We start from the raw sequence: 25,402 nt of genomic DNA, 5'->3' as shown, positions 1-25,402 counted from the left end.
TCAGAGGCATCTGGAATCTGTAGAAAAAAACCACCAGCATTCAGTAAGTAGCCCGTCACTTTAACAGCATGTGGAAATGGCCATTGTTTGCAGCACTTGTTTCTGCGGACTTCAGGGAAAAAAATTAAAAGGAGCATTTCTGAGCGCAGCCTTACAAACGTCTCTGGCTTCAGGAAAAAAAAAACAACAGGAAGCCAATGCACATCAGGGGAGGGAGGGAGTGGTTTCCACCGGGTGGCCAGCCAATCAGCACTCAGGGAAAGGAAGAGGGGGAAAGATGCAGTTAGGGACTCAGAATTCCACACACACATAGGACGCATCAGCTGCAACTCAACAGCGGCTTTAAAAAAAAGTCGCTGTATGGATGCATGGAAAAAATCCAGGGAACGCCAAGGAAAGGTTGGTTCTGCATCTCCCACCTCCTTTCCTCATGTAGAAATCTGGAGACTGAGGGAAGCAGAAGAGAATCAGAGTCACTCTCACGTGTGGAAATCTGGAAATTGAGTGAAGCAGAATGGAATCAGAATCGCCAGAACCTGACCGTGCGGAATCAGCCAGTGTGAACTTTGTCTCTGTTTCCTAAAATTCTAGAATTTTGGCTCACCCAATGAAACTGATAGGCAATATATTCTTCACACAATGATTAATTTGTGAAGCTCATTGTCAAAGAATGACAGCTAGTTTAGATAGCTTTAGTAAAAGGTTAGACGAACGGAGGATGGGCCCAGCAATGGCTATTAGCGGTTTACACTGCTAGATGAAACCTCCATTTTTAGAGGCAGTGTTCCTCTGAATGCCACTTGATGGGAGGCAAGAACAAAGGCAGCTTTGTGCTTCCAATATCCTGCTTGCAGGCCATCCAAGGCATTCGATTTGTCACTTAAGAAACAGGATACTGGATTTTATAGACCAGTGGTACTCACTTTGTGGGTCACGGAGACCCATGTTCAGAATTACCAGCAACCAAAAGAGCTACATTTACTTCCATCTGTGGTATGAGATCTCCACTTTTAGAAGGCTCTCAGGTTAGTTGTTTCTCTGGTAAGAGCTATTTCAAGATGTAAATCACCTGCCAACTACAAGCACCACTGTGCAAGGGTCTTGCCCACTTTCTTAAAACAATGTGGCAAGTGCCACACTGAGGAATGGTGCTCAGAAGAGCAGCAGGGGTCATTGATCTACCATATGTGGCTCCTAAGCCACAGCAGAAGTACCACAGAGATAAGACTATTAAAGTGACCTATAAAATAACAGAAATTAGAACCAGTGACACGTGAAGGTATCACTGATCTTATTTAACCTTTGCTTCAACCCTTAAATAGGTACATTTTCCAAAACATACAAGGAATCAAACTGATTCACTATTGTGGACATCTGGCTATAATGTAGTCATTGCCGGGATGACTTTATCTCTCAGCCAAACATTTTTGCTTGATAAGCATTAATGTCTCCATTCTCCCCTCCTCTCCTATTTTTCCAAACTCTCTTATCTCTGCAGGGACCAAGCCATTGTAATAAAGACCAATGGATTTCCCTGCAGTCCTTCCTTGACAGAACTGCACAAAGCTCCCTACTGGAATTTCATCTGTTTATGCTTTACTGCCAGATCCTCAGGATTCTGCCTAGATTAATTATCTGCTATTGTTAATCATTATTCAGGTCAATATTACAATGAGAATGGACAAAAAGGGAGAGGATGTATAAAATTGCCTGGAGAGAAAGAGGCAGAAACAGCAACAGAGAAAGAGAGTGTGTTTCGTTCTTCAAAAACTGAAGTGAAGGGTCAAGCTAAGATATGAGAGGAAGACTATATTTGAGTTACACATCTGCTTCATATTCAAGCTCAAGGAACTAGATGCCAGCAAGAGTTTCGTCATATATACAAAGCAAAGCTATCGATGCCTCTGCCAAGCGGGAGAATCAAATATCTGTCCACGTAGAGAAATGAACTGACAGCACCCTTACGAAATCCATTCCATAAGGAGAAAGATTTAATGAAATGCACTGTAGCAAGGGTTTTTTTTAATTGGAAAAAATTAATCAGTATACTGGGGCATCAAAAGTTGTCAAATTAAGCAACCGCTACAGCAGCTGTAAAAACACTTTGGAGGACAACTGTAATGCTTTCAGGAATGCCTATTGAGTTAAGTCCTTTTAACGACCAGGCAGATCCACGAATACAATTTCAGCTTAACTAATGTTGACAGCTACTGAAACTTAATCTGATTATATGTTGAATAAAAATGACACTTCTCCACCCCCACTTTCAAAAACACTATTCTCAGGAATTACAGACTAATCCATTTGGAGAATACAGAGAGAAATCTTCTAGGACTCCGAGCAGTCGTCATAACCATATTAAGAACTATAGATCAATTTATTCTGCAGCTTTAAAAAATGCAAATTGTATATGATTTATTCAGTCTCATATCAAGAAATAATTGTTCTTTGCTAAGGTTTAGTGCAGGAGGTCTTAAAATCAGGCTGGGATAACCTGTACCGTACTAGGCATTCATGTAATTAGAAGTAAAGTATATTAAAATAGTTGTATTAATTAGCCTTCTACAATTCTAAGGAAACATGCAGCAGTATAAAATACATATTTAGCAGTGTGAAACAATATTAGAGTTAGAACTCCCTCATGTTACGGGAGAAGATCAAATGTCTCTTTGAAAATGATACAAGTTTTATAAATTCCTGTATACCTACTTTTAAAAAAATCTGCTGATTGATTAAATCACTTTTAAAAATATTTAATATACTAAATCATACTTTAGAATTTAATAGTTAAATGATTTATATATTAGCTTAAATTAAGCAAATCTATACGATTCTCAGGCAAATTAGCCCACACATGGTACTGTTTCGGAAACATCTGCACAGGTTCAATGGAGAATGGGGAAATCTCCCCCACTCTCTCTAATCCAGGTTAAGTGGAAAACCCAACTATGAATTAAACAGTGATTTTAAATGAAATGCCTTTAATCCTGATTAGGAATTATTTCCAAAATTAAGTTTAAGTGCTAAAAAAACAATGGCATGAAAATCACAGAAATGCCTTGCAGTTATCTGGGTCTACCTTTCTGTAGCAACCAAGTTTATAGTGACCTATGAAGAAGGCTGAAAGCTATAATGATGAAGCATGAACAGATTTTTATCTGCTTAATGTCCGCCACCTCTCCAGACAGGCAGGAGTCAGTTAGATTTTACTTTATTTTATTTACATTGTTTACAGTCCACCTTTCTCACTGGGACTCAAGGTGGACTACACAGAAAAAGTCAATACAATCAACAGAAGGGACATTCAATAAACAATGAAATAGATTCAGGGCCAGCCTGCCCATTGAGGCCGGCCCGGCAGCCGCCTCAGGGCGCTAAGGCACCAGAGGGGCGCCGGCCCGGGGGCAGGGGTGTGCACCACAGAGCTGCCGCCACCGCTGCCAGCCAGCCGTACGTGCTGGCAGAGGCAGCACGGGGCAGCTTAGTGGGCAGCCTCCCGTTCAGTTGCTCTGCGGGCCAAGCGCAGCCAGTGGCCAGGGCGGCCGGCTGCGCCTGGCCCGCAGAGCAACTAAATGGGAGGGCTGGAAGCCCCCGCGCGCGCACACCCAGCCCTGCGTGATGATGTCACATGCAGTGATGTCATCACGCAGTCCGGTGCGCACATGCGTGCGCACACATGTACAGAGGCAGCCCTTAAGCTGCCTCAGGTGCCAGCGACGCTGGAGCCAGCCCTGAATAGATTGGTCTTTCCCTGGAAATTAAGTAATTCAGTAGTCCCCCAGAACACTCTGGGGGGATTTTGAGAACTTCATTTAGTTTAGTTTATTACATTTATATCCTGCTCTTCTCGCGCACAGGCTCAGAGCAGCTCACAACAATATTAGAATACAGGGTTTAAAATAGCTCTAAAACCACAATAAAATGCATAATATATGATACCAATTAATGTGCAGAAATCAACCAGCCATTCAGATATGGGTAAATTAAATAACCTCTAGTTCTCAGATGAGCACTTGGTAAACAGCCTCGGGGCCATAGCTAGCCTAAATGGCAGGACTTGGTATTGATATGTGGCCTCTCCAACTTGAAATCTTAAAAATTTCCTGTGGCAGGTATGAATAGAAATATGAAAGTAAACATCTTTAAGGTTCAAAACTGCAAACCGCGAATCATGGGGCGGCAACTGCAATACAATATTGGATGTCACCATTTAAATTTTCACATTCTGACCGACATATTCAAATTTCTCAGGTCTAATATGGGCCAGAAATCCCCATCCTTCTTCTGGACAAAGAAGCTGGAGTAAAACCCCAATCTGGGCTCCGATAGTGGTACTCATTGTACCGCTCTCTTCTCAAGTAATGCTGACAGCTCTTCCTCCAGTTTAAGTATTGTCTCTTGAGTAGATTTACAAGGAAGACTCAAGACATGGATAACTGCTAAATCCAATTTTATAACCACTCTTGATAACTTTTAACACCCAACTCTATATCTCGCTATCCAGGTCACCACAAGATGCAGCAGAAATCTTAGATCGCTGCCTGACAGCCGTGGTGAAATGGCTGCAAAATAACAAATTGAAATTGAGCCCAGACAAGACTGAAGTAATGCTTGTTGGGAAGGCAGAGATCTTGAAGGACATTGTACTTTCCACTTTCAATAGAGTTCGTCTGACCCTTGCAGACTCGGTCAAGAGCCTAGGGGTTATATTGGATCCAGTGCTACTACTAGAAAAATAAGTTAAAGCAGCTGCAAAAAATACTTTCTACAATCTCACTGTAGCCTGGAAGATGACTTACCTCAACATGGCTGACCTGGTCACCTGGATCCATGCTACGGTGACATCAAAACTTGACTATTTGTAATGCACTATACATTGATCTCCCATCTAAGTTAACTAGGAAGCTCCAACTGGTGCAAAATGCTGTGGCTCGACAGTTATCAGGAGCGAGCAGGAGCATGAACTTCACTCTCATTCTGCAGTCACTCCATTGGCTACCTATCAGTAACCATGCTCAATTCAAGGTATTGGTTATTACATACAAAGCTCTTCGCAGCCTTAGACCGGCATACCTATGGGACAGCCTCCCTCTCTATGTTCCTCCATGGCAGCTTTGCTCATCTGAGCAGGGTCTTCTGCAGGTGCCAGCCTGCACATGGGCAAAATGAACAGCGGCCCATACACAGCAGCCACTCTCCTGGCTTTCCACAAACGATGCAAAACCAAATTATTCAAAAAGGTTTTTGTTCAGATAGAAGGGCTGTATTGTAAGGAGTGGGTCTCAGAGGCTTCGCTAATGAGTTAGGGACCATAGACTTCACCACTATGTTGCCTTGAGTATTATCTGTTGCTTCATGTTATAAAAATGTCAGTCCATGTTATCTAATGTCAGTCCTAGAATTGATTGTTCTGTTTCAGCATTTCTTCAACTCCGTATTGAATCCTTGCTAATGCTATGTCCTTGTAAACTTGTATTTATTTGCCCTATGGCACTGTTTATAGAAATGTCCTTGACAATGTATTGAAATGTCCTTGAAACTGACTGTACTAACCTCACACTACGTAATCCACCTTGAGTGCCAGAGAGAAAGGCAAACTATAAATGACATAAATAAATAAATAATAAATACAATGGTTTAAGTAAATTATGTTCCACTTTCTATGAGATCTCTTTCCAGACAGATATTCATCACATTCTTTTTAGGCTTTCTCTCCTCTCTCAGACAGCACATTTTTTCTTGGATGCATTGGATTGGATCCCAATGATAATATTCAGTAACAGAAGGCACTCCCATTCATGGAATGTCTCTGCCCCTCCTTCTAGTTGCATACCACTGATCTCTCTGAAATGCAGCAGCCCCCCCCTCCCAGAAATAACATGAAAAGCAAATCTAAAGAGGAAATGGGTGGAGAAATCAATAAAAAGGGCCCTCGCTTGTATTTGTAGACATTATTGTTGGAAAACAAGCCACTGAGTTGGTTCCAGGAAAAAAACTGCTTTGCTCATGCAATAGGGCTTTTCTGGCTCATATCCTTGAGCCCCATGAAAAGTTGTTCCTGGGAACTGAGAGTCCCTATGGAGCTCATAGAGGTCTTCAGCTGGAGGGAGATCAGCAAAAACCAACAACGCCTTCCTTGAGCAACCGGCAGCGCACTTCATTTGCACAAAAAAACCTTTCAGTCTCAGGCATTCTCTTATACACAGAGCAATCCTCACTGTTCCTAGGTATGCCATCTTCATGGAGAGTTAATGCATGATCCATCCAGAAAAGGGGCTGCTTCAATGTAGAGCATCTTAAAAGATGCTGCTGTCACCATATTGATGATCACTTTTTCATACTGTGGGATTCATCACACACAAGCATGTGGCTGATACCAAGACTAAAAGAATCCACAACAGGCACCCCTCATGTGAACTAACTCTATTTAGCTTGCTTGGCTACTGATTAAAAACATAATCCCAATGAATTCAGATCAGTTTTCCAATTTGTACTTTATTTGATATATCGTCGAAGGCTTTCATGGCCGGAGAACGATGGTTTGTTGTGGATTTTCCAGGCTGTATAGCCGTGGTCTTGGCATTGTAGTTCCTGACGTTTCGCCAGCAGCTGTGACTGGCACCTTCAGAGGTGTAGCACCAAAAGACAGAGTGTCACCATTGTACTTTATTTTGATCAGAAGGTTCTATCTGGTAAACTGAACAATGCACTACTTAAATTATTCCAATTAAATTAGTCCCTGTTTAGTTGATATTGAGTAGATATAACTGGTCTACATATGAAACCATGGCTCAGTTAAGTTTTTCTGAAAGAATTTTTATAGAACTTTCTAAATCTAAATACATTGCCAGTGTTTGTATTAAATTTAGACCGATTAACAATTGCTTGAATAAACTTGTATCATTGCATGTGAGGCTACCTTCAGTCTTGTTGAAATACACACTAGTTTAAATTAGACGAATATTGATTGAAAGGGCTCAAGAGAGATTAAAAGTTTTTTTCAATTTATAAATGTTTGCCAAAGTAAGGAAAAACAGAAATTCAGGTTTTGTTATTTTCATTAATCAAATAAAGACATTCTGAAAGAAAAACAAAATACGGAAAAACTGTGCAGATTCAGAACAAGTTCGTGGTCAAATACTACAGTTGAAATGTTTGATAAATTTGAATATGAGAAGGAAACGAGCCAATAGAAAATATTTCACTTATAAGATACACACTGTGGAACCAACACTGGACATTTCAGACATTAAAATCTGATATAAGATTCCTTTGATTCGTTGCACCTCTTTCACATCTGACTGTGGGTTAATACAGACACTGCTAATGTCCCTGTGTTCTGTGGATATGATGAGGAACTGTTTTCATTCTTCTGCCTGAGATCCTTTTATTTAAAACAAAACCCTCAAAACTGTCCCTTAATCTGTTTTTCCCCATGGCGAAGCATAACCAGTTTCTTCTATCTTTCCTCCTAGGATTTGTCTTCCAGACACTTAAATATCTTAAGCTGTTCTCTGAATCCTTTCCAACTTGGCAACTTCTTGAAATACAGAGCCCAAAACTGAACTCCATGGTAATTCTAACTGAACTCAAAAAGGATCCAAAATATGCTATTAACTGCTAGACAACTCATATTTCCCCTCTACTGCACGCCCCCCCCCCAATCAATACTATCCAGACTCCAATGGACCACAATATTGCACAAAGAAAGGGTAGAAATGCCCCTACTGCTTAAGAAGGGGGAGGCAGAGGATGCGTATTTTGGAACAGCATCAAAGAGTAGCAAAATTTCAGTCATTTGGCTTATTTTTATAGTACAAGGAAGGGCACATTTGAGTTGTCCATTTGAAGAAACAAACTAGCTAAGAATGTTCTGTTTGGAAAGAAGTTTTTTCTGAAAAGTAACAGAAAATGGAGCAAGAAAGCCAAGCTGCTTGCTGTAAAAAAATAAAAGCCAAAGCCCAACCATTGATTACTAGATAAAATGAACAGAGGAGGATGGATTCCTCAAAAGTGTGGAGTAGCAGCAGGAGAACAATTATGGCCATCATGCCATGTGACGTCACATGCAGAGAAAACCCTGAAGTAATGTCAGTTATCTCTAGGAATCGCTAGAAACTCTATGGTTTTACAATATGGTTTCACCACGTAGCTTTCTTTGTTGCCTATAGATGCAGAGGAGTTAGCCGTGTTAGTCTGTAGTGGCAAAATCAAAAAGAGTCCAGTAGCACCTTTAAGACTAACCAACTTTATTGTAGCATAAGCTTTCGAGAATCACAGTTCTCTTCGTCAGATGCAACATGAGGAGCAGAAGCAGTACCTTTACTATTCCCCACTCTTCCACTTGTAGCCAGCTGGGTGACCTTGGGTCAGTCACAGCTCTTCCAGAGCTCTCTCAGCTCTACCTACCTCACAGGGTGATTGTTGTGGGGATAATAATTACATACTTTATAAACTGCTCTGAATGGGCGTTAAGTTGTCCTGAAGGGTAGGATATAAATTGAAAGTTGTTCTTATTTTTATTATTATTGTTGTTGTTGTTGTTGCTACTTTCCCAAATGGGGACCTATGAAGTACCATGGCCCAATTTCACTTAGCCATCTTCCATGGCAGAATGGAGAATTGAACCTGGGTTGACCAGATCCTAATCTATCGCTCTACCAACTAAACTACATTGGCTCTCACAAAGTGGTGAACATTCATGTGTGAATCATGGATTTTGAGGAGAGGGTTAGGATTATTCCATAGTCTTCAGTCTTACAGGAATTCTTTATGAAGAATGCTATGCAGACAATAAGTATGGTGTCAGTAGCTAGCTGAATAATTCCTGGAAGAGCCAGTTCTTGGGAAACCTGGAAGTGAAATCATGCCTCCATAGGAAACAAAATCAAAGAGTCCAGTAGCACCTTTAAGACTAACCAACTTTATTGTAGCATAAGCTTTTGAGAATCACAGTTCTCTTCGTCTCTGTGTGTGTGTGCGCACGCGTGCACCGGACTGCATGATGAAATCACTGCATGTGACATCATCACGAAGGGCTGGATGCGCGCGCGGGGGGGCTTCCAGCCCTCCCATTCAGTTGCTCTGCAGGCCAGGCAGAGCTGGCCGCCCTGGCCACTGGCAGCGCTTGGCCCGCAGAGCAACTGAACAGGAGGCTGCCCACTAAGCTGCCCCATGCTGCCGCTGCCAGCACGTACGCCTGGCTGGCAGCGGTGGCGGCAGCTCTGTGGTGCACGCCCCTTCCCCCGGGGCGGCGCCCCTCTGGTGCCTTAGTGCCCTGAGGCAGCTGCCGGGCCAGCCTCAATGGGCGGGCTGGCCCTGAATCTATTGCATTGTTTATTGAATGTCCCTTCTGTCTGACACCTTAAATCTTTTTTTCTCCCCTCCCTTTTTTGTTTTTTTTTTAAATATCCAGCCTGATGAAGAATTCTGGAGAACTTCAAGGCTTGCACAACATTTTATATTTGACTTCATTATTCACTTGAACCAAGAAGTACCAGTCCCAACAAAGTGCCTAATTAACACTTCCAATATTCAACTAAGATCTCCACTCAAAGCAAACGAGAAACTGACACCACACAGGATGTCAGTCCAGTGACTCCTGAGACGCTAACAAGATTTTCAGGGTATGAACTTTCAAGAGTAAGAGCACCCTTCTTCAAATACGTTTTGATGAAGGGAGTTCTAATTCTCGAAAGATCATAGCCTGAAAATCTTGTTGGTTTCTCAGGCGCCACTGGACTCAAATCCTGCTGTTCTACTGCAGACCAACATGGCTCCCCGCCTAAAACCGACACCACACAGGTATGTCCATGGAGAATCATAACCAACTGCAGCTTTCTGTTCAATCCTGACCGTTCAGGCGACTCTGTTTTTTAGTTCTTTGCCTTGAATAGCAACTGGGTCGTTCCAGTTTTGGTGCCAATGAAACAGTTCTTGAAAGGATTTCCTCCGTTCAGCATATTTTTAATATCTCAACGAAATGCTCTGTACCTACATGCACTTCACAATCACAGATCATTCATAATGACATTGGGGCCCCTTGCACCTTTCAAATTTAAACTCTGTTGCAAGCCAAACGCTTTTTTTAAAAACATGCACAAGCCTAAATCAAGACTCTTATTCACTGAAACAGCATAATGGCCCTGTCTGTTATTGTAGACTGAGTCATGGTATTATTTCCAGCTTGGCTATGCTCATTCACTGATCATGATTTGCAACCAGTGATCCAGACTTCTCTGTTGGTAGCTTGCCCCCCTCCCCCAAGTAGCAAATGACAAAATCAAAAGTTCCTCTGCGTGCCATTGGACATTGGGTGACATACCATAAATCACTGGCATTATCTATAACAGTATAAAAGAAAGATTTCCTGTTCTTACAGGAAATTCATCCAAAAACAACAAGTGATCCAGCAACAATTTAAAATAAACCGATGAGGTATAGATTAAGTAGCATACCACAAACAAGACTGTGCAATATACATTCATTTCATTTTATAAACTTTTATATCGTGCTTTCGCCCTATCAACAGGACTCAGACTGGCTTACAACCACCTGAGATCTCTGTTCACAGAAATAAAGTGAAAGATAAATAAAAAGAGAGTATTACCCATCATACCACCTGACTGCCATCCATGAGCCACCAAAAGTACACGGGGAAACCTCTGTTTTACAGAGCCTCTAAAATCTTTTCAGGGTTGTGAAATTTGTCACTGCCCTCAGAAAGACCATTGATTCCGCACACGTTGGATAATGCACTTTCAATGCACTTTAGCTATCGTTTGAAAATGGATTTTTTGTTTCACGTTCGAAAAATTCAGTTCCAAAAGATCGCTGAAGAGGACTGGAAGTGCATTATCCAATGTGTGTGGAATCAGCCTATAGAACTGAATGGCCACTGACAAAGGCCAAGCCCAAGCAGAAACATTTTTCACCAACTTGCACATACTTGACTCGAGCGGAGAAACTGCTCGTAAGTTACATGCAAATATCGATTGCTGCCCATTTTTGTATTTGTGGAGCTTTAGTTCCTGAAGACTTTCCACACTATATTTTGTTCTGTCCTTTGTATAAAGAGCCCACAAATAAATTTCTTGGGGAAATCTTAAAAGACATTGATTCCTCTCTTGTGGAGGAAAAACTTATCCTCCTTTCCAGTTTGCATCTGGACATCTCTTATAGAGTAGCACAGTTTGCCCTGGCAGCTAAGAAGATGCGTGCTCGTAATGTGCTTAATTGTTGAGATGCCTTCACCTGTGTATAACGAAGAAGCTGATGTGTTTTAATGTACTTTTGTGTGTTTTTAACATTATAGTTGTTTATTGTTCATGTTTTACTTATGTGTTTTATTTGCTTAATTGTGAGAGCCTTTGGCTGCATGTAATAAACATTATTCTGATTCTAAATTACGGATCTGAGGATTAAAGCCGCCTTGTGGGTAGAGATTGCACTCTATAAAGGTCTGAAGGCAGATGATGTGGCAGCCTTATAGAAGCTAAGCACACCTGGTTCCAGCCAGCCAGTGCCTGAAAGTAAGGGAATTTGGGGGATTTTATGTATGCACTTCTGGGAATTTTATGTATGTGCTCCAAAATTCCACACAATAAAAGCAGGATATAAATTTAATAAAGAAAACTGAAGTGTAAAGGTAAAAATAACTATGTACGCCTGTTCAATTATCTTAAACCCACGATTTTCAAGATGATCTGAGGGCGAAACTCAGGGGGAAAGTCGGGTAACCCTAAACACACAAGTTCTTGTGAGCACTGTCAGTTCACAGGGGCCTGGCACTCCGTATGAACTGGGAGCGCTACCCATAATCCTTTGAAATGAATAGAGGTTCCTTAGCATATGGACAGGTGTTCCTCAGATAGATTGATACAAACAAGTTTCCTAGGAGCAGGCTGTTTAACAATATAGTCTTAAGCAGTTACATCCTTCTAAGTTCATTAACTTTAGTGGACTTAGAAGAGTGTGACTCTACTTAGGTCCACACTGTAAGGCAATGCTTTTTACACAACTGTTAGTGAAAGCAATTCACTTGAATATCCTTACAGTGCTTATGTATGCAGTTTTAACTAGCGTATGACCATTGTATCCAAATGGCTGAAAAAAGGGAGGGCATTTGCTTGGAGCCTTTGAAGTGCTGATTAATGCTCTTTATCCCCTTTTTTTCTGCCTACCCCTAATCAGAGACAATATGAATGAACATAATATGTTAAATGGTTGTTTGATTCTTGTCTGGCTCCTGTAAGCCCGCAAGGAACACGGAACATTCACCCAGGCAGCAGAAAGAAGCTGCAGCAAGAACCGGTAGGGAATGTAACTCTCTCACAATGGACAACAGACTCCAAAAAGGAGGCAAGACCACAACAATTATTAATGCCCAGAGAAGTTACCAAGACAACTAAGAAATCTGCTCTTGACTAGTGAAATCACAAGAAGAAACATGGACACTGACACTAACTGTTAAGGCAGAGGAGGGCAGAAGGAGTTGAGGAGTAGACACTTGGTAAACTGCTCCCGATTTCTAGGGAACCAGGCCAAGGAGTAGAAGAACAGGCTGCTCTAAACTCCCCTCTTCCCACTCTGAGGCTATAGGAAGCCAGTGGACTAATCTGAGGCAGACATGGAAGACACAAACTGAACAAGACGAAGAGGAAAGCTAAACATTCTAAAACATAAAATACAAACTAAAAATTATGACACTGAGCAGCCGTGGCAGTAGTGGCTTTTGAGGAGGTACTAGTCACAGAATTCGTCATTTCTTCTGGCTGAAGTACTTTTCAAGCCCTTGTTGTAGTATGGCTAAAATGTTATTGTTCCTAACTCTATTGCAAAAAGGAAATGTAAGTAAAAATTGGTAACAAGAACAGTTTTCTAAGCTTACAGGGCAATTTCCAGTTTTGGCATAACATCAATCAGTCTTATGTGATGATAACACTTAACTATGGAAGGTTCTTCTGTTGCCAAACTGGCCATCAATCCACCACTACCATGCCAGTCCTCTGCTTTGAAGGCGAAGAGGACTAAGTGTGTCACTGTCCAGAAAGAACTGCCCAACTGTCTTTTATTTCTTCGCAGTTCCAAAACAGCCATGGAAACAAGTTTCTCCCACTACATCTTGACCACCAAGTTCCCATTTTGGCTCATGTGATCTTATTCCAGAGTGTCATAACTAGGGGTTAGGTAAAGGTAAAGGTAGCCCCTATGCAAGCACTGAGTCATTACTGACCCATAGAGGGACATCTCATCACAACGTTTTCTTGGCAGACTTTTGTTACGGGGTGGTTTGCCATTGCCTTCCCCAAATGCACCCCCAAAAGATTCAGTTTTCCCGCTTCAGGAACCAGGAAAAAGCTTCGGGTAGAGCGGCAGCAGCCGCAGCACTTTTCTTGCCGTTTTCTTGCTGCTGCCACTCTGCCTGAAAGAATAGCTTTCCGAAGCGCTGCAGAAAGCTTTGCTTTGGTATTTCTGAATCGGCTCAGCAACGCTGGGGCTGATTCAGAAATACTAAATCATTCTGAATCGGGCCCGATTCAAGTTCAAAACCCGAATCAGAAACCGAAAGCGCCCCCCCTAACGGGTCCTTTCATCACCCAACTCTGCCGCAGCTTCACATCATAGAATAGCAAGTGATAATAACCGTGTCATATTTATCAATTACTGTAAAGGTAACGTTATGGCTACACATTAACTAGATTATTTGAATGGATTTAGAGTTTACATTTTAGTAACTAATGATAGAACACAAACTATAATCTATGAGACAAGAGTAAAGAATAGGCTTAGCAATAAAGAAAATACTGCCATTCCCCTTCCAAAGTATTTTTAGAAGTTTAATATCTTATTGCGCTTAATCGTATGCAGACATATTTTTACACAGGCTTTGGTTTAGTATTCCATGTTTGCCACAACAAAACTAATCAGAAAAATAACCTCCTGCTACCAGCACTGTAAAAAGATCTTTGGACTACAATACAAAAATCCACAGTTGATTAAAAATATTACTGTACACAGCTGGCTATTTAACTAGCTTCTCAGGCGCTCTCAACTATACTGTAGCATTTCCATAATAAATTATTTTTATACCCTTAACAAGAGTAAAAATCTAGACATGGGATTGGCTGCTCTGGCGAGGAATGAATTCTCTGGAATAATGGAAGCACAGCAGCAAACCCCATTGAGAGTCGGCTACCCTGTCGCGTTGTAAAGAAACCGCAGGGAGACAAAATTATGCTTTCTTCCCAATGCAAGTTTTTTTTTTTAAGTAAACAAATACAAAGGTAATAACAGCACTAATGATCTTGGCATGCTGCATTTCCGGGGAAACAGCCGACTCTCTCTTTTGATAAACGGCCTGCAGTGAACTCTTTCCCTCGGTCATGAATCCCCAGGAAATACCCTGTGTCTTGATAGTTATTGCTCAATTGTACACTGCTGCTATTTGAGAGCACAACACCCTCTAGGAACTACAGAAGATGAAAGGGATTTTGCTCTGCGACAGGGAGACACCTATTAGCCCTGACACAACAGAGCAGTTGCTGATCAGAAAGCATCTTTGTAACGCCAGACAGCGTTCAAAGGCTTTGAGCGCAGGCCCCCTTTGTAAGTTTGTTTTAAACTTTCCTTCTCATTGTTCCTTCCTTTGTTGTTGTTTTAGGATGGAGAGATCATTTCCATCTCTAAGGATTAACAAGGTTTTAACTTCACAGATCTCAGGACTGTTGCTAGCATCTTTGTAAAAAAAAAAAATGCTTCCATGCAACAGGATATGCTAATTTGGGACACATTTGCTAGAAAACAATGCTTTAATTATTCTGACCTATTGAAACTATGAAATTATGGAACTGTATTTTAAACTCTTCGCTTCATTCTGAGTAAAGATTAACATACGATGCCCTGCTTCTTATTCAAGGGGGTTTTTTTGTTTTTGGAAGAAATTGACGCCTGGCTTGATCCCGGATTCTACGCTACTTTTGCTTGTACCATAAACGGCTGCAACATTTTTCACATCCTTCATAGATGGCAGTTCTCTACAATATTGCAATGAGAAACAGTATGGAGAATACTGCATTGGGAAATGTGTGACATCTTCTGACAAATTAAAGAACTGTTTCTGTCTTGCCAAGGAATTAGCTTAGAAACAGTCGCTGACGAGAGACTGCCAGGCAGGAATTCAACCTGTGTGCCATTACCAAGCTTTGACCACTACCAAAGGAAGTATCAGCCACTTCAGGAAGGATGTCTCCTATCCCTAATAGACCTCTGTGAGTTACAGGGTACTGTACAGCTCTTATAAAAGTTGCCAGGGCTGCGGACTGGCCTGGGTAACAGAGAGACCCTCCCTGCTGTTCCGATGAAAGTCCGTTTTCCATCTCCATCACCCTGCATTTTCTCCCACTTAACAGCACTCCAGAACGCTCTCTATCATCCCTTTAATATTAGCCTGCATGGAATGCTTATGAACTGTTGGTGGCTCCTTTTGTTCATATTTAGCACTGAAGAATGACTGCACAGTTGCAAACCCTCCAACTCAAAGAGGCTTCTGATACTATCAATAAAACAGGAAACAAGTACTACGGAACACACGTGCCATATATAAGAAGATACAATTTACCCTTACAAAGCTCACTACTGGAAAAAAAAATCACACACAAAACAGTAAGTACACACGTGCATTAGGGATGTTCAACATATATATATTCTCAGGAGCAATACTATTTTTTCAGATAAGCCTGAAAGCCAAAAAAAATCCCCCCAAATCAGCCCGTTCACAGCCAGTCAATCTCCGCACTTTCTAGCAGAAACCTGAAGAGAAAGAGATAGAAAGAAACTACTCTGCAGCATGGAAACAAAGAACTGGTGGACTCGTATATGATCTGTTAGAATACTCCACGCTTGAAGGCTCCCCTGTAAATGTGACGTCTATCAAATGAATCTGAGATCAAGCAACATGGGGGTTCTAACAATAAATAATGACTGATAGGCAAAGGTTGATTTAAAAAGCCAAGACAGTACGTGATGCCGCAGGCAAGGAATATGCATGGTGTGGAACTGCCCCAGAGAGGCCAGTTGGCAAATCATTGCTTCAAGAAGGGTAGTATTTGCTTTTTAATACAGAAAGAAACAGTTATGATATCACATTCCATTTGTATTTCCTTTCATCTTAATCACTACACTGTGCTAAGAATGGGGGACAGGTGAGGAAAAGTTCACCACACACAACAGGGATCACTGGAGACAATTAAAGAAAGACATCTTGACAACGCAAATAAATTCTCACTAATTACATACCTTCTGAGATGCATGTATATTTTCAAATTATAGACCTTCATGATCACATGGGATGACACTATTGCTGTGTAATTTAGCTTTGTCCTAATCAGGGTTGTAATATATTTACAGAGCCTCACAGGCTTCAAAACTATACTTCACAACCAAATCCTGTCAGCTATGGCCAATGATTGACACCCCGGTCTTCACAGCTAGTAACTTCCTCCTCTGTTCTAATAACCATTTTAGCTTATTAAGATGTGTTGTGACTTACAAGAACTCATTCCACCAGTACAAAACTTATCATGATGTACACAGACACTACCAAGTACAAACAGATTGTTATACCAACCCTGAGAAAGGAGTCCAAACAGTAGGGCATCATGTACTTTACAAGTACATAACTGAGCATTAAAACCAGCTGGTGTCAAAGCACCTAAGTGCCTAAAACCAGGGCTTTTTTTCAGGGGGAACGCGGGGGAACGGAGTTCCGGAACCTCTTGAAAATGGTCACATGGCTGGTGGCCCCGCCCTCTGATCTCCAGACAGAGGGGAGTTTAGATTTCCCTCCACGCTGCTGAGCGGCGTGGAGGGCAATCTAAATTCCCCTCTGTCTGGAGATCGGGGGGGGGGGGGGCACCAGCCATGTGACCATTTTCTCTGAGGGCAACCCACTGAGTTCCATCACCTCTTTTCCCAGAAAAAAAGCCCTGCCTAAAACTACTATTAAAAATAAGATAGAAACCTCAACACTTTACCTTAACAAGAAGCCAAGCTCTATTGCCCATAACTCAGACCCTTATAAAGCAGGGATAGCCCCAAATATCTTGATGCTTGACATGGAAAATCTTAACATCATCATCTCCAAAGGTTTTTTTTAAAAAAAAATTAAGAACTGACATATTATTATGGTGCCTAAAAATCTGTTTCTTTATCAGGAACAATTTATGGCTCAGGAGAAAGAGTAGCAACTAGAAAGGGAGGCGGGGATGCATAGCAAACGCAAAGGCTAACTTACTATAGGGTATAGTTAAGATTTAACAACAAAAATAAAAAGAAACGTAAGAGTATTTGCTGTGGTAGCTCTTAATAAATGAAGACGTGGATGCTCCCAATACAAACATTATCCTCCGCATTCCCAAAATGGCACCTCAATACCTTACTTGACCTAATTTTAAGGCCAATCCTGACTGAAAGTGCAAGGAATAAATTAATGCAAGACTGTGGGGATTTTGTTCCCCACAGGGGAAAAAAGACTCTTCAACCAAAGCTTAGTTTTTGCTTTCATATGTACAAAAATACACCACTTCAGCTTTAATAGCCAAGTTATTTTAAGAATGCCCAAGGTACAATTTTCCCCTAGTTGTCAAATTCACTAACCAAAGTAATTTGTCATCATCGTAATTTTCATTGTGCTATTCTGTTCCGTCTGTTCTCTCTTTCTGGTCAAGGCCTGATAAATGTGGAATCGGAGAGTAAACAGCAAGGAATTGCTTCCAGAAAAAAAGACGGGGGGTGGGGGGTGGGCACAGAATATATGCTTAGCCTTTTCATCTCTGAATCTTACTTGGCCTGCCTTAATAAATTTCACACATGAAATCTATTATAAAGGAGGATACACAGACTCTCAGAAAGTATGCTGGCTTCTGTTGAATTATGCTGGCAAAAAAACAAAAGATTTGCCAAGAATTAGTAAATGTGGTCTGGCAAGAACTACTATGTATAATTTCCAGGCCTGATGTGCAAGCCAGTGAATGCTGTAAGTCTCATTAAAGGGCTCCATTATACAAAAGCACAAAAAGGTTTAGCCGTCTTCATAAATCACCCCAAAGCTCTGGAGCAATATGAGTAATTCATGTGTAGTGTTTCCTACTTTGTATAATCCATTATATTCTAATACAAGACAACCATTACATTTAATGCACACAGAAAGTTATTGTGTGAGTTTGTTGTTGGTATATGGCTTTTTTTAAAAAAATGAGGGACTTCCTTCCAATGATAGCTATACAATATTTTTCACATAGAGATTTCTTAAAAAACATTTTGCAAGTGTGTGTTAAATATCAGAGCATCTTTTTATGACCTCAAATTCAAGATCTCATCTACAATGTTAAGCACAGCAAAATGGTGGAGGTACCATTAGCCATTGTCTTTTTTTTCCTTTCGGGCCTCTGCACTTGACCTCCCAATGAATATCTCCCTCATCATGGTGGGGCAGTGCCAGAGCATCTGCTTTGAATTCAGAAGGTCCCAGGTTCAATCCTTGTCATTGCAGGTTCAAGGGATCAGGCCACAGGTGGTATGAAAGACCTCGGCCAGAGACCTTGAACAGCCCTGCCAGTCACAGTGCCAAACTCCGGCCTTGACAGACAAATGAGCTGACTCAAAATAAGCCAATTTCATGTGTTCATTAGGCCGCAGCACATATTGGTGTCCTTGCAAGTCATTTTTTGTCCTTCTCCAGGTAAGTACATAACCCTCTCAAACAGCTGTGTCTTCTAGTACTAACTGTGGGGCTCTCTAAAGTAGCTGGCCCTCTGTTTCAATGTCCTTGGGGTGCAGGTGAGCCACTGAATGCTTCTTTCACTGCCTTGCCTTTCTCTCCCCAGCATAGCTTTCGTACATTTCCCAGCTCTGGACATTTTTCAGCGGCAGCAGCTAGGCACCTTAGCTACTTCATCCAACTACTCATGATCCTGCACACCTCCTGACTCACACTACCGTTCTAATTTAGGCATCTGGAATGGAACGCTGTAGTTCTAGTTGCTGTGGCACCACACAATAAAGTATGTACATTGTGATGCTACAGGGACAAGCAGCTCCCCAGACATACCAACAATCTCATATTCCTGATTATCCCCCACATATAACTTCTTTCCATTTCTATTCACAAAACTACCATGAATATAACTATTCCCACCCCCAAAAATGTCACCTTGGATATAACTCTGGGTTGATAAACAAAACAGTGTGTCCTGGAATTACAGATAAACTTGGTATAGATCTTAAGCACCAAACACACACTGCAACATACTGCTCTGTGAAATCTCAGCATTTCTAGTCCAAGGTATAGAACACCAGTGCCTGATAACCCGTGCCCCACATTTTAGCACAAAACCCATTAAAAATGGCCGGGGGGGGGGGGAATAAGCCTTTATTCTGACTCAATTTTTTATTGTATTTTATTGTATTGTATTGTATTGTATTTTAATTGTATTTTTAATACGTTGGTATCCGCCCTGAGCCCGCTTGCGGGGAGGGCGGAATACAAATTTGAAATAAATAAAATAAATAATAAATAAGACAGGCAGAATAAAAAACAGGCATTGAGCAAAGTTGCAAAGTTTATATCAAGTACAATGGTTTCCTTCAACAGGTCACGTTGAAAAATATTCAATAAACTTGCAGCCTGTAGTGGCCTGATGTTGTTTTTCACAAGACAAAACCCCTAGAAATATACCATTATCCATGTTAACACCGTTTTATTTGCTTGGTTTCAAAACATACAGTTTAACTATTTTTTAAACAAAGATACAATGCCGAAGACCAACAGTATGATCAAAATTATAAGCTGGATCGCACAGGACATGTCCACTTCCACAAGAGCTCTTGTACGAGCATAAACACAAGAATGTCGTGACAAAAAGGTCTTGCGTTGTGTCCCTGCAGGCCTGTTTGCACAAGATACAGAGTAAGACTGCAACAATACCCCGCCCCGAAGAAGGACCTTTCTCAGTCAAATCATGTTGCACCTCCACATTGAACGGCAATGACAGCACCACATATCCTTTCACCATTAGAGTTTTCATATAGCAAAACCAGCGAGAAGTGAAAAAACCCCAGTGCTTAATCAGTGGTGAATCTTACAGCAGCTCTTGCACAATGTATTGTGCAAACAGGGTTGTATTAAGTTAAACTGCTCTTCCACTATTCCGTAACAAGATCCAATACTAAAATGAGACCTGCAATTTGGGGAGGGGGGGGGGCAACAGAGTGCGGAGGTTCACATCCATCTTAAATATATGATTAATGTGTTTGTGCTGCTGGTTTTATTGACCACAAACACCAAGGACAGAAGCACTAAATGAAGCTGCTATCCAAAAAATCTTGGCCTTAAGGAGAAGACATTCCAAGTAGATAAGAACACCACAAAAATGTTTCCTGAATTACTGGGGTGGGCGGGGGGCAGGGGGAGCATAAGCATTAGCATATATTTCTGCAATTGGCATTTTAAAAAGATTTTTGTATATAGAGTGTACAGTATGCAGAAATATTATAAAGCTTTCAAAGGGATTGCTTTTCCACTGGGACCAATGAATTAGACATAAAATGATAAGCAAGCACATTGTTGGAGGATCTTAGTGCAACATTATTTGGAGAAGTTAAATGGCCATGCTGCATTTCTCAGAGGGCGACTAATGAATGAGGAAAACAGGAAGGCTTAGTAGAAGAGAATATGATGTTTGATTCCAACCCGAGCTGCTAGGAAGCCAAAATGAACAAAACAACGTGAAAGAGGAAAACATTTGAACTCAGTGAGATTTACCTCAGCTTGACAAAGTGCATGAAGACCTTGTAACACTAAGACAGCAGGTGTGGCTTGGTCAGGTTTTGTGCATTCATTCAACACCTGGGAAATTGCAGCCAACATATCTGCTCCATGTTGGTAAGGCCTGATGAAAATCACAAACGTCACCTGTAGTCATAGAATATGCTCAAAGAACTCAACTTGTTTCACTTGCATACCTTAAAATCTTGATACGTTTATATTCTCTGTCTCCCCACCAATAAAATATCAAATCAGTCTAAGTACCTAACAACTGACATTCTGCTGTCCAAATATTCTACAGTTTTTTAGTAAATTGGGTTGCGACGACTGCTTGGATCAGTTAATTTCATTGACACCCTTTGGTGGGGACGAGGAAGCCTCCCTCCCCTGAAGAAGTTATTCAATCTGTTCCAAAAAGATCTTCTTTAGAATCAAGTACTTTTTGGAACAATCACTAAGTTTCAGACCACTCTTTTATAGGGAATGTAACTGATTCAGGATAACTTAGCTGGTACAAGCTTTTGAAATATCCAGCTTCCACCTGAATCTGACATCAAAACAGCTTTAGAAGTGCTGGTGGAAAATCTGCTAACAGGCAGAACATGTCTGGCTCCTATAAAGGCCTGGAAAACTCACCATGTGATACAACATCATTACGTAGTGAGTTTCCCCATTCTCTTATATATCTTTGGCTGCTCCTGGTAGGAATGACTTGATGTTGTTATATAACACATAAGTTTTGTGCTGCATGAAGAAACACTTCCTTGCCTGTTCTGATATCTACTGTGCATTAGCTGCATAGGGTGACTCCAAATTCTAGTACTACCAGAAAGGGAAAGAGTTCTCTCTATTCTTTTTACACACCATGTTGCTGATTCAAGGTAAAGTTAAAGCCTGGAGAAGCTTGGGAAGGTTAAAAGGTTTTAGTCTAAAGAGCAACAACCAGAAAGAGCTGCTCTTTCAATCAGATAAAGATTAAAAAAACCCTAAGCTCCTAGCCAGGGCTTTTTTTTCAGTTGGAACGTGGTGGAATGGAGTTCCGGAACCTCTTGAAAACGGTCACATGGCTGGTGGCCCCACCCCCTGATCTCCAGATAGAGGGGAGTTTAGATTGCCCTCCGCGCCGCAGAGCAGCACGGAGGGCAATCTAAACTTCCCTCTGTCTGGAGATCAGGGGGCAGGGCCACCAACCATGTGACCATTTTCTTCAAGGGCAACCCACTGAGTTCCACCACCTCTTCTCCCAGAAAAAAAGCCCTGCTCCTAGCATATATGTTAGCCCTGGCCAAACAAGAGGCTGCATAGCCCCTTCCAATTACAGGTTCCGGTTTTTTTTTTAATTAATTTACTTTTTAATTAAGCTTTATAACATACAACAAATAGAAATCAACAATGAACATCAACTGTAACACAACAACTAATCAATAATAGTTTACAAGTTTTGAAGAATATGAACATTACAATAACTTTTAAACAAAGCATACATAATATTACCAAATATGAGAAAACCGAGTCAACGTCTGAGCAATTCTTATTTTGGGATGTAAATCTTGCATGTCTATAAATTCAAGAAAAGGGAACCATTTCTCATAGAAATTGGAACTGGCGGGAAAGCGTTCAGCATTGAGAATATTATCATTAATTTTATCCAGGATGAAATGGTCCCATATCTTAGAGAGCCACATCTCTTTAGTTGGCACTTTCTTCAGATTCCAGACTGAAGCTATCGCTGATTTCGCTGCAACTAAAAATATTGCTATAAGATTCCTGATAGCTTTTGGGATCTGTGGAATATTCCATTGGTCTAGAAATATAACTGAAGGTGATAATGGAATATCGCAATTCGTTATCTGTTTTATTACTTCCAATATTTCTTTCCAAAATGTGAGGTTCCGGTTTTATAATTCCCTTCTGTGAATGAAGGTATTGAAGCACAATCCAGGGTGTTTACTAGGGCAAAGTCCTAATATTAGGTCAGGAGGTTTCAAGGCCATTGTGTCAATCATTACGAATCTGCAGTTCGAGGCTAAAAGTGGTTAGATGCGGAAGACTGGGAGGGCGTGTAATAAAAAATTGGTAGCCATTATACTTACCGTTGCTTGCATATATCTCTGATGGAAGCAGCTTTAGCAATAATCTTTTCCCACTGAGTAGACTTGCTAACAGATAAAGAAGCCATATCAGACATAGACATGAATCTCTGCAGTTCTGGGTAAATTCGATCCTAAAATTGATTTGATTTTGGAAAGAAAAAAAAAGTTTAGAAGTTTAAAAAAAAAATCCCATGGACAGAACTGGACTTTTACACAATTTCCCAAGTACATTTTACACTGCTAATTATTCTACGTGCTCATTTATCTCCCCTCAGAGAACAGTGGGGTGCAATTTCATTATATTTATAAATACAGACACACAAGGCATTTAGATTGTTCAGAGTACACTATATACATTGCGTTAGTAACTCAAGCTACGGGCTAATGCTGTGCCTAAGGGATTAAATTAACACTCAATATTGTGGGTTTGTACTGTTTTTATTAACTGTGTTCACTTTTATTGTCTTATCTGAATTTGACAACTGAAAATGGTTTATTGGTTTTATTTAGTTTTAAATTTTACTGTTTTGATTATGTCACATCAATTTTATTCAAATACGTTTGTTTTTATTCTTGTTATTTGTGACTTGTAATGGCCTGTGGCTAAACACAGTAAACCTTTACTTACTTACTAGTAACTCATGTAGTGTTGAAAGATAAGACAATATTCCCCCCTATTTCAGATGAAGCGGCTGAGGCTACCGGAAGAATCCAACCTTAGACTGGAAGGAGTCACTCCAGCCTAAAGGGGTCTTCCATGGGAGGAACAGCCACTTAAACTGAAGAAAAGCTTCAGCTTTGTTTAAGTGAAATGTAGGATATAGACCAGTAGCTCCCTCCGGACCATTCACTGAATTGATAGCTGGGACAAAATTGTACAGGTGATGTCACCATCTTAACAAATGTCATCCCAATTTTCAAGAAAGGGAAAAAGGGCAATCCTTGAACGACAAGCCAGTCAGCCTGACCTCTGTCCCAGGGAACACACTGGAACAGATAATTAAAGGCCTCAATCTGCAAGCATCTCCTTCTACGATAGAGTGACAGGCTTACTGGAAAACAGGAATGCTGTCAATATAGTTTATCTGGATTTCAGTAAATTGTCAAAAGCTTTACTGAAATCCAGATAAATTATATCGACAGCAAGGTTCTTCATGAGGTTCTGATGGGTAAACTGGTGGACTGTGGACTGGACTCTAGAGATTAGATGGATAAACAACTGACTGGATAACCACACCCAAAGAGTAGTTGCCATGGCATCACATGTGACTGGAGGGAGGTGGCCAGTGGAGTGCCACAGGGCTTGGTCCTGGACCCAAGGATTTTCAATATTTCAATATAAAAATATATTTCAATATTTTTATAAATGATTCAGATGAGGATGTGAAGGGATTACTCATTAAATTTGTAGATGACAACAAACGGGAAGAAGTAACAAACACCCCTGAAAATAGAGATAGAATTCAACAAGATCTGAACACACGGGAAAAGTGGGCAGATTTCAATAAGATGTTATTTAAAATGGGTAAGTGCCACATTCTTTAACTGAGTAACAAAAATGCAAAGCATGCATACTGGATGAGGGATACACTTCTGGGTAGCATTGTGAATGAACAAGATCTTGGGATACAGATGGATAGGAAGCTAAATATGAACAGTCAATGTGATGCAGCAGTGGTAGTGGATGGGTATGAGTTGTTCAAGAAAAAACGGAAGGGTAGAAGAGGAGGCGGAGTGGCATTGTATGTGAGGAAAGGGCTTGATTGTCAGGAAGTTCTGGAGAATGTGGTTGACAGCCCAGTGGAAATATATGGGTGGAAATAAGGGGAGGAAGGAGAAAGGGTATTGTTGTTGGAGTCTGCTACAGACTGCCTGACCAGGGAGAGGAAATGAATGCTGCCCTCCTTGAACAGATTGGTAGAGTATCCAGACATCAGAACCTTATAACTATGGGTGACTTCAACTTCCCCAATGTGTGCTGGGAGACAAGCTCAGCAAAGGGACAAGACTCACACAACTTCCTGACCTGCCTGGCTGATAACTTCCTTTTTCAAATGGTGGAAGAAGCTACAAGGGGTTCAGCCATACTAGACTTAATATTAAGCAACAGAGAAGAATTGGTAGATGAGGTGAAGGTGGTAGGGACTTTAGGGGAAAGTGACCATGTTCTCCTAGAATTCCAGTTGCTGTGGGGGGGCCAAGGAAGTTTGTAGCCAGACTCGTAGGTTAGATTTTCGTAGGGCCAACTTCAATGAACTCAGAGGCTTGATGAGGGTCATTCCGTGGGGGAGTGTGCTGGAAGGGAAAGGAGCGAGTGAAGGGTGGGCTCTTCTCAAACATGAGCTTTTGCAAGCTCAAGCCCTCACTATTCTGGCAAGATGGAAATATGGTAAGGGCTCCAAGAAACCAATGTGGAAGAACAGAGAGCTCCAGAATAAGCTAAGGGAGAAAAAGGAAGTGTTCAGGAAATGGAGAGGATAGACCT

General features: G+C 41.1%; 1 protein-coding gene across 1 annotated transcript in view; it reads right to left on the bottom strand.

Annotated features, from left to right (window-relative positions):
- The window catches only part of FOCAD (focadhesin), a 183,450-nt gene that overhangs the window by 91,184 nt on the left and 66,864 nt on the right, over positions 1-25,402 (bottom strand). The window contains exons 14-15 of the mRNA XM_054987115.1: positions 22,918-23,048; positions 20,822-20,948 (exon numbers count right to left, since the gene is read on the bottom strand). Coding sequence (XP_054843090.1) covers positions 20,822-20,948; positions 22,918-23,048 — 258 coding nt within the window. The remainder of the gene's footprint in view (positions 1-20,821; positions 20,949-22,917; positions 23,049-25,402) is intronic.

The sequence above is a fragment of the Eublepharis macularius genome, chromosome 8 (assembly GCF_028583425.1).
Source record: "Eublepharis macularius isolate TG4126 chromosome 8, MPM_Emac_v1.0, whole genome shotgun sequence".
Classification (NCBI taxonomy): Eukaryota; Metazoa; Chordata; class Lepidosauria; order Squamata; family Eublepharidae; genus Eublepharis; species Eublepharis macularius.
The sequence above is the reverse complement of the archived record's forward strand: the minus strand, read 5'-3'. Positions and strand labels throughout refer to the sequence as shown.